This window comes from Phodopus roborovskii, unplaced genomic scaffold (assembly GCF_943737965.1).
Source record: "Phodopus roborovskii unplaced genomic scaffold, PHOROB, whole genome shotgun sequence".
Classification (NCBI taxonomy): Eukaryota; Metazoa; Chordata; class Mammalia; order Rodentia; family Cricetidae; genus Phodopus; species Phodopus roborovskii.
In genome coordinates, this window is record NW_026126525.1 from 11,435,592 (window position 1) to 11,446,073 (window position 10,482).

Genomic DNA, 10,482 nt, shown 5'->3' on the forward strand with positions numbered 1-10,482 from the left:
TAAAGCTCTCCAAAATGGAAAATAGACTCCATATGTCATCTGCTACATTTGATGTTTGCTTTTCTCTATATGTAAAATATTAGACCATTATTTTATATCTAGGTTATGGTGCTAAAATTGAAACAAATAATTCAGACATTTAATAAAGATATTACAACTCAGGATTTATTATTCAGTTATAACTTAGAACTTAATAATTATTCCTCCTCAGAGCAAAGATATTCTGTATCATGGCCCTATATAGATTTTCACTCACTGGTATAAAAGTAAGAGGTGACAGATGGAAAAATCTTCCCCAGGGCAGCCCATCTTTTGAGACCTGGTAGGAATTGGGTAGGGAAGTGAATAGAGACAGTCTGGCAGGACACTGTGGGTAAAGGATGCATACACCCTTGCTGGAGCCAGATGAGGGAGAACCGGATACCTTTCAAGCCACCTCACCATCTCTCACCCACCCCACCTGCTCCACTTCCTGGGATGACCAACTCTGATTAGGGCATTAAGACAAGCCTGCTAACTCCACACCTACCCTCAGCACTTATAATGGAACAAAAGCTAATGGGGAGTCTGAGTGTCACAGTTCCATATGGTATCATTTTTAAATGTAAACAGTGTTACTTTAGCTGTGTTTAATGAGGCTTACTGCCATCTCCCTATTCTAAGAGCTACAGGCTCTACCTTGCACTTGTGCAGTTGGTTAATTTCCCCTTGCCCATAGTCCATACCTCAGTCTTAGCTGAACCAAGTATCCAGGGGTGATCAACCCCTCAAGTAAATGATGTGTCAGCACAAACCAGTCAGTGCAACAAGGGGAAAATCCCAGCTCACAGGAAGCATCATCGGCAAGCATACATCTTTCTACATTTTGGACAGAAGCCACACTAGCAACTCTGAAAGAACTCTGATGGGTACACTGCCTTTAAATTATGCGGTGTGCTCTACAGCCTTAGCCTCTCCCACACTCTGCTGTAGCCTCTCGCTTGGATGCTTTGCACCGTGAGTCAATGAATCCCCCACCACCCATGAACCACTTTATCCTTGTGGCCAGTCTGCAGGAGTCTATTGCTGCACTCTTCCCAGCGAGTAACTTCCCTATTCTCTACCAGCACAAACTTCCATTCCACCACCGTGTCTGCAGGCAGGAAGACAGAATGAGACCACAGCCCATCCTTACAGTAGTGGAGTGGGATGTATCTGGCCCATCCCCCGAGATTCTCATGGTCTCCAGTAACTGCAATGAACTGCACATCGGTGCTTGTGGTGTAGTGCACCTGGAACTGGATGCTGACCTGCTGAGGTTCCAGGGACACCGCCTTCCCATCTGCTTCCCAGCTTCTTCCTCCCACAAGACTGTTTCTGCCATCACCCATCCCCTGACTTAGACCCTCAAGACTGCCACTCAAACCAACATCCCCCCAAGATGAGTGCCTAGACACCACTTCCCAGTCCTCGTGGCCTGCCGGGTCCTGACTGGCCAACTGTGCAGGGCTGGCTGCTTTAGCTCTGTCCCTGAGCAGGCTGCTGGAGGACATGCTCCCAGCTGTTTCTTGTCCTTTGCTGGGGCTCCATTCTCCTACATGAACTTCCTGGCTTTGATTCCTTGACACTTCTGGGTTGGTCCTGGAGTGCGTATCTGGAGTCTTTCCAGAAGGAACAACATAGTCTCCAGCATTGCCCCAATCCGCTCCAGCATTCTGGAGTCTCTGTGCTCCCTGCAGGTTACCAAGATCTTTGGTCTCAGAAATCAAATGTCCATTGCTTTCTTGAAGCTGCTCTGAGAAAGGAAAGTGTAGCAACATTAGCTAGTTTCACAATGGGAAATTGAAAAAAAAAAAAGTTGCTATCATCTGTTTCTATCAGTAGGTCAAGCTCCTGTAGAAACCAAGTGCCTGATTGCACGTTCCCAACACTGCTCTATGAGCATATGTGCAGATCCAACAATCAAAACACACTCAGTGCATAGCAAGAGATACAATGAAGTGTCAAGTTACAAAATCTCCCACAGGCCAGACCAAATTGGCAGGGATTCAAAGTTAAGTCACTTGGCTCCTGTCATTAAAAAAAAAAAAAAAATGCTGACCAGGGGTTGGGACAGGAGCTTAGCAGGCCCAGCCACACACACCATAGCTTCTGTGGGACAAAGGACTGCATGCTACTCGGCTCTTGTACTCCCTGGAAGTGAGTGCAGGGGTCAATTCTGTAAGGCAGAGTGGTCAGTGTGAGGAATACAAAGCATGATTGAATATAATTGGAATGGGGGAACCTGGGGGGGGAGAAATCTCTTCAAAGACACACAGGGTCCCCCCACACACACACACACACACTACAGACTTTAAAAATTGTTCTGAAAAGTTCACAATCTAAGTCGCCCAAAGACTTGGTTTCTTTCCTAGCTACCTAAATAGCTCTCTAAGCCTGAACTCCTACATTCAGCGCAGAGGCTGGGGACTCTTACTTCATTTTGTCTCTTTTTAATAGTGAGCTCCGGAGTCAGATGTCAACAAATCTCAATTAAAACATGAGGCTGGCCTTCATGTTTTATATAAAAAATCAGCCGTGGGAAAGATTCTCACAAAGCCACAAATGACCACTACTAAAAATTAAGTGCTGCCAGGCAACTACAACCTGCCAAAGAAGGGCACAGGAAGGTAAGGCTTCGTGCCAGTGTGCATTGGTTGCCTGGTGCGGGACCTCTAGAATGTAGATCTAAACTTATATGACAATTCTCGTCAGAGTTTGGTGCCAGCGCACAGTCCCAGCTGCAGTGGCTTTCCTGACTCACGTCTAAGCTGAATTTTTCTTTCCTGAAAGAACTGTCCAGACAGTAGCAAGCGAGTGCTCAACGCTCGCCAGCCCCAAACACAGATCTAAGAAGGGGTATAGAGTGTCAAGGCTTGAAGCTAGGGGGACTAAGACTCAAAGGAAGCCCCTCCCAGCTTCATCCGAGACTGTAGAGAGTTGTGAGATACCCCCCAAACCAGCCTCGCGCACTGCGCCAAGCCCGGCTGGGCGGAGGAGCGGGTGCCGGCTGGAGTGGCAGGAGCAGGGCGCGGCCTCTGGAGGACCCGCCTGGCTTCTCCAGGACAATACAGCCCCAGGAAGCAACGGGGCTCAAGGAGAGTTTCGTCCCAGGTGGGGAAAGTTGGTCCACCACGATCCCAGTGAACTCTGAAACCCCGGGCACGTCAGCCCCGAGCCCCGGGGAGGAAGAATACCTGGTTTGGAGACCAGCACCCGCTCGGAAGGTTCAGGGCTCAGGCAGCCACTGCCACCGCCACCCGGAGCCGCAGCCTCCCCTGGAGGTGCGTCCTTCTGCGGCGCCTCACTCCCGTCTTTCCCCGGGACCCCAGGGTCGCCCCGCAGCAGCCACAGGGTAAGCGCTGCCGCCAGAGCCCCGCCGACCAGCAGGGCGGACCAGACGGCGCCCATGGCTGAGAGGCTGCGGGAGACTACGGGGCTCGGGGCCAGAGATCTGCTCAGCCACACCCACCCCTCCCGCCTCAGCCTTTTAAGGTTCCACAGTGGCCAGGCCAGCCCAGCCCAGCCCTCAGTGGCCGCGAACTTCCCAGGCCCCGCCCCGCCCCGCCCCGCCCCGCTCCTCCCGCCGGGGTCCCTCTCTATTGGATCCCGCAAGAAGAGCCAGCCTACGCACAGCACCGAGCCAGGGCGAGGGATCCAGGAGCTCAGAGGCAATAGGGGTCTTAGAGACCAGTACTCTTGCTGACTCAGGGGTGGACAGGGGGAGGGGAGGGGGGAAGGAGAAAGGAGATTGAGGAGGGGGGCAGGGGAGGAGGGGAATGCAGGGAAGCCTAGGGGAAGTTCCACTCCTGACCCCAGCTGCGCCTAGCTGTCCCAAATCTCATATGTGATAATCTATTTAAAGGCCCATCTCAACCAATCCCTTTCCTCTTCGAACCTCTTACTCCCTCTTTTAAAAAAAGAAGGATCCAGGCTAGCCTAGAACTCTATATATCTAAGGCTGGCCTCAAACTCCTCAAGTGCGGGATTATAGACGAGCGTCAACATGGCCTGATCCTTGTATCTCTTTTTGCCTCGCGCACAGCCACCTGAACTGGATATTGAACATGGGTGGTGTCCCTACAAGTAAATATTGATAAAGCAGCGACCCTTAATCGAGCATCATATATTGTATATGAACTTAAATTGATCCTCACACAATAGAAGTCCTATGAAGGAAGAGTTTAACCACACTGTTCTGTCGATGTGCACACCTACTTCAGGTTAATGCTCCAGGGCTTTTTGTTTCTGGAGGCTTTCCTCCCACAACCCTCTGCCAAGGCCACAGCTGGAGAGTATGCGCCTTGGAGCTATTGCTAACATGGCTCCCTCTGGGAGGATCCATCTCTCCTTCCTGGGATCACACAGCAGCTCTGAACAGGCACTTCCTGGTAGGGTGCTCCTATCTTGATGCAAGCTTCAACTCCTAAAACAGAAAGAAGGTAGATAGGTAGAGAATGCAGCAATAAAACGACTCCTGTTTTATACTTAAATTATTGAATATTAAAATGAAATACTGCTATGCCAACAGCTGAGAGCATCACTCAGCCCTGTCAGAGAAGCTTCTTGCAGTAGATGGCAATTAATACAGAGCCCAGAGCTGGACCACGTCTAGAGAGTGAGAGACTCGGGAGCACTCAGTCCTAAAAGGGATGGCTTTATTAACCCCCTCCCCTCAGGGCTCAAGGAGCTACCTGGAAGAAGAGGCAGAAACATTCTAAGAGCCAGGGGTGGTAGAAGATTCTAAGGAAATAGTGTCTGGCAGACACCACAGGACTTGAGGCACTTATGCACTCAGAGACTGTGACAGCTTGAACAACACCCGCACAAGTTCAAACCAGACAAAATCCTGGCACTGAGAGGAGGGAGTGAGCACAAAATCCCACCCCAGTCAAGAAGCTATTGCAATCGATGCCTGCTGGAAAGGGAAAACCAGTTTTCTACAATGGAGCATCACTGGGTGTGTAAGCCACACTCCAGGAGTAGTTGGTCAACACACAGCAGATTCTATGTTTGTTTAGGTTGGTGCACTTTTTGTTGTGTTTTGATATTTATTGTCTTTTATTTTTTTTATTTTTTTAAGTTTGTGTTTTGATTTTCATTTTTTGTTGTTTGGCTTTTTGCTTTTTTGAGAAAGAGGGATGTGGGAGGACATGAGGTTGGGTAGGTAAGAAGAGAAGAGGATCTGGAACGAGTTGAGAGAGGGAAAAGGATATGATCAAAGTGTGTAAAAAAGATTTAAAATAGTTTAAAGGAATTTAAGTTCCAAAAAAAAAAAAAAAAAAAGGTAGGTAGCCAGATGAAAGATGGGTAGCATAAGAAGAGATACACTGATAATACGTGAAAGCATAATTAGAAGAGTTGCCAACTCACCTAGATGAAGACATTACTACATGCTAAACTAAATCACAAGTTCCTACAGGCTACCTGTGGGATCCCACTGCAATCATGGCCCGCCTCCACTGAAGACTCTTCAATGGCTCTACATTTCACAGCAAAACCCTGTCCACATGACCTCTGAGAGCTCGCCCTCTCTGATCCTCTCCAGCCAGGGTGGCTTCCTCAACTTACATAGCTCTTACATGCATTTCAAGCACAACTTACATAGAACCTGATGTGATCTTTGCCAAATACATTTCATGTCTTTGACTAATTATTCAGTGGTGAACATGGGAGTCATAATATATCCAAACCATAGCATGTACTTTCCATTATATACCAGTGAGCATAAGCCCAGGGTTGCCCTGAGTTCTGTGAAAAACCAAGTTCATGAAACCTAAGGGGAAAAAGTCACAGGATCCTCCAATTCATAACCAGCCAATCAGAATCAGGAAATGCATGGCTCTGGGATTAACCTCTGAAATGGGGAGTGTTAAACTGAGCCCTTTAACTTATGGAATCAAGACTGACTTCAGGCACAGAGTGTAAGAACTGTGTTAAATTGGAAGACATCAATTTGATGTCCATGAGTTGGAGAATTGCTTGGTGGGGGGGGGGGGGACTTCTCCCTACTTACCAGTTCTCACCACCTGGAGCTAGGTTCTTAAGTGTAGGAGAGAGTAAACAGTACCCTCCCACTGACCTCTACATTTTCAGTCTCAGTACAGGGCACCCTGGGAGCTCATCTGTGTACCTCCATCCCTGATGCACTCTGCATCGATTCTCAACCCTGCTCAACAACCACCCCCCAAACTTGGCATTGCTTTCCTTGGCTCAGAATTCCACTTCAGCACCTCCCCCTTCCTCACACTGATATATGCCTTTCTTTTATTTGAATTCTGAACATATGAACTTTTTTTTTTTTTTAAAGCACAATGTCTGAGGTTTTCTCTTACTGTATACTTACTTTTGGAATGTGTCCCCTCCTCCTTTAGCTCACAAATCCCTTGAGGGGTCAGAACACTTCATTCTTTGTGTTCCATAGAATGCCAAGTCTATCATATAATATGCCCTTTTATTGTTGCTTTTTATTGAGTGCCTAATTGATGTAATTGACACTGGCCCCTGGCTGGTGCTTCATCGGGATTATCTCATGGATGCCTGCAGAGTCCAGATCTGCTCAAGGTCATCTAGGGGATAGCTGACCAGGCTAGGATTTGAACCCAGCATCCTGACCCCAGGATCCCAGCTCTGAACATCTAGCTACACCAAATCCTGATGGTGGTTAAACCACATTCACATTTCAAGACCTGCGTTTTAGAAGTGGGTGTGTGAATTGGGTGTGTGTTATAAGAGGAGCCTTCAGGGAATATTTCATTGAGATGCTGAAGCATAGCTGTGTTACTGGTTTCTAATTCCTCCCTCTCCAAGCCCTGGCTCTCTGGGGTTGTACCACCAGCACCTGCTCACTTCTGTCAAACCCTGTGCCTGTGTCTTCACATGACACTCACGGCAGGCAACCCCTGTCTGCGGATCAGTCACGTTGGAGCCTCCCAGCCTCAGGTTTCATAGAGACATTTTCTAACTGCAACTGTTTGCAAACCTCTGACTCATCTTGGAATCTGGATGGACTCCAGGCTGAGCTGCTTGGTAATGACGAAACCTTTAGAAACGGACAATCTGTATTGGGAAAACTAGCTAGCTCCCTCTAAAGAGAAGCGGGGGTGGGGGGGGAAGTGAGGAGTGGGGGTGGGGGAGTTAGTTGTGCTGCATTAAACAGTGAGTTTCAGGTGGAAAGAAAACCCTAAATGAAAATGGTAAAAGTGCAAAGCTAAGGGAATGAAATCCAAGATACTGTCACAGTGGCAGTGTCTAATGTAGGAGATGCTATGATCACATTTAATGGATGCTAGACAATGTTTTAGATGGCTCCAGGCAAGGGCAGATAGTTGTGTTGTCTACAAGACAAAGGATTAATAGCCAGATACCCAATAGACTCTTACATATTGACAAGAAAACATGAGGGACATGCTTTTCTTGACATCTGGACTGAGCAGACAACAGGCACCCACAGGCTTTAAGAACAAATACGGAGATGCTCGAAGCCACTGCCAATCAGAAAGGCAAATTCAAGGAAGGTGTCTGCACCTATCCCAGAAGCAAACATTAGCAAGATGTGATGGGGCTTCTGGGAAAGTTACCGGGTGCAGTCAGAAGCCTTGCAGGAAATGAATAGCGCATGCACCCCACCACACAGCCCCCATCAGCATTCAAGGCCTGCAAGTCACCTGGCTACACAGGGAGGAGAAAACTACTCGGTGAAATGTGATGGAGGCCTAGGAATTACTGTGAGTGTTCTACAAGGTGTCCAGGGTGCTGTGCAGGAGGGTCTTCACAATGCTGAGTCAACAAACAGAAGGAGGGGTAAACAGAATTAATCCAAAAAATGTCCAAAGGGCTTGGGGCTTTGCTATTGCTGTTTAGGGTTTGTTATTTTGCATCGTTGGGCATTGGACCCAAGGCTTCATGTGTGCCAAGTACATGCCTGGACACCGAACCCAGCTTCCCTCCTACCTTCCCTTCCTTTCTCCTCTCCCTCCTGACAAACCTAGCAAAACCATGATGAGTACAGTCTGGGGTGCCCCTTACCTCCTGATTCTTGTATTATTCTCTAAATGTTCCTGGCACCGCTCACCCAATCACAGCGCTGTAAATCTTGTCTCTGTGTTATGGCTTGGATGTGAAATATTAAGTGGACATTTTCCCCATCCTGTGTAACAACAAAAACCTCCACAGAATTTCATTTCTTCACGCTAGCTGGGATCCAGACTAGAATGTGACTCCAACTCACCTATGGATGATTCTGCCTACTGGTCATTCCTCAGGCACAATTATTCTGGTGCATTTTCTCAATCCAAAGACTTGTGAATTCAAGAAACAATTTCCCTGCACCCCATGACAACCACCCCAAAATACAACAGGAGGAGAGTTACAGGATAATTATCACAGGCAGCCCTGTTCAAAGAGAGGGAGCTGAAGGTGCACAGGAGTCATGGTTCCCATAGCAACTCTGAGGACCAAGGGAATACTGGAAGTTACTAGATTGGGACCCTATGTAACTACAGCCCGTGAACATCATAGCCTGGACTTGCTCTCTTGGTTCTGTGCCTGAGCCCTCTGTGCTGGGACAAATGGGCACCCAGCCAAATTCTCCTGGCCAGCTCCATGCCATTAGAGCTTGGAGATTCAAAGCTCTTTTCACTTTCTGCTGCCTGTGATCTTTTTATAAAGTCTGACCTGGAAATATTTACATCAGTCTTTGGGAAACATACATTTTCTGTGAATCTTACTGGATCCATACCATTCTGGATGATTTCCTAAACATCATCAAAGGTTTTTAAACAAGTCCCCCACTTCCTTAAGCTTCTGCAATCAAGACAAGACTTTCTTGTCCTTAGGCAAGGAACAGCATCTTTCACCTTCAGAGAAGCCCCATTGTTTGATCAAGGAATTGAGCTTTTGTTCATGTATAGATTTATTTCAAATAGTAGTTATGCAAATCCTTTGCCTGCATAAAACTGAGTTGGTTTTTCCTTTCTTGCCAAATCGTAAAAAGGTTTTCTATATCCTGTATTAAGATAATAATAGACACATGGTTTTCAAACATTTTCTCCCTTCATATACTATATTTCACTGTGTTAATGACAAAATTTGAAGGGAATAAAGTATCTAGTTTTGACAAAGCTTTAAAAAAGAAAATCTGTGCAAGGCTGAGTTTTTGGTTTGATGTTTTATCTAACTGAATAACATGGAGGGATCATTCTCCTTTGAGCTTTCTGACATCCAAATAAACCATTCAGCAATCACATCCTGAGATTATCTTTAGACTGTTTCCAAAGTGTTCCTAGATTCAGATGCTTCTAGAAACTTTTTCATAATGTAAACATCATTTGCTGCCTAACAAACAGTGGTTTTCCAGTCTGTACAGCCCTGGTTCCTGAGGCTGAGGGGGCAGCTCCTTTGCTAGAGTGCTTGCCTAGCAAGCCTTGAGTCCTGGCTCCCATCACTAACAGCATAAACCGTGGGTAAACCTGCAATCCTAGCCCTCAGGAGGCAGCAGGAAGTTCAAGGACTTTGCGGTCAGCCTGAGCTCGAAGGAAAGATTATATGTAATTGCTTTTTATTTAGTGTAACTATGGTTTCTTTCGTCTTACTTTTATCTTTATTTTATCTAAAAGCGGCAAGTAGAGGCTAGGAAGCCTCTCAACATTTCTATATCAAAATCTCCTTAGTTATTCAGTTCACACAGGGCATTTTCTGCTTGCTGTGTATGTTGAGAAAAGGGAATACCTCTTTTTCCCTCTCATTTCTTACACCATAAACAACACGGACAACCTCTATGGTCAGATGTGTAGGACTTTCCTCATAACCACCACCAAGTTATTCTCCATCAAACAGGAAGCTGTGCTTCCCCTAATTCAGTTAAACTCTGACAGGATCTACCTGGATACATTATCAGTTCCACAGATGAAGGGTTTGGTTCCCAAGACTGCACCCACTCACCATGTTGGACACCACTCAAAGTCTGGGATCATTTTACCTGTGTCTATAACTGACCAGTTATAAATCAGGCTTTCCGGGCTAAGACCATAGCTCAGTGAATAAACATGGGCTTAACACTGTGAGGCTGGGTTCTATTCCAAGTACCCACAATGTAACTTGAATCCATAGCTTCTCCAGAGCTCGTATGTGAAGATATAGCATTGTCCAAGAAAGGGAAAGTCTCCAATGCTGATGAGGGAGCATATAGGAAGATACAGATGGCTTGAAGTACCCTAAACTCCCAAACCATGGAATGTACCACGTGGATGCCATAGCAAGAATAACTGGTTCCTGGAGCCAGACGCTTCTGCTTCCGTGGAGATCAGCCACTGTCACACTGAGACCATGCTGCCCACCTGGAACCTCCTTCCAGCCCAGGACTGAGCACAGAAGAGGACTGAGCATGGCAGAGGAGGACTGAGGCAGGGTGATGTGAGGGTCCTCCCGAGGGCAATAGCAACCTGGGGACTTCCCCAGGGACTG

At 47.0% G+C, this 10,482-nt stretch overlaps 1 protein-coding gene across 1 annotated transcript; it reads right to left on the reverse strand.

The window, feature by feature from the left end:
• Positions 1–147: 147 nt before the first annotated feature.
• Stbd1 (starch binding domain 1) lies at positions 148–3,452 on the reverse strand. Its single transcript, XM_051198297.1, has 2 exons — positions 3,216–3,452; positions 148–1,774 (listed from the first exon to the last, which is right to left on the reverse strand). The coding sequence occupies exons 1-2, from the start codon at positions 3,427–3,429 to the stop codon at positions 1,002–1,004; spliced, it is 987 nt and encodes a 328-aa protein (XP_051054254.1). The 5' UTR covers positions 3,430–3,452; the 3' UTR covers positions 148–1,001.
• Between the last annotated feature and the right edge of the window lie 7,030 nt (positions 3,453–10,482).

What these genes read in the sequence shown, in the direction of transcription:
- Stbd1 (XM_051198297.1), bottom strand. Translation starts at nt 3,429, where the DNA reads ATGGGCGCCGTCTGGTCCGCCCTGCTGGTCGGCGGGGCTCTGGCGGCA. An exon ending in GGTGCTGGTCTCCAAACCAG is followed by an intron (nt 1,775 to 3,215) that starts GTATTCTTCCTC and finishes TTCCTTTCTCAG; the next exon opens with AGCAGCTTCAAGAAAGCAAT.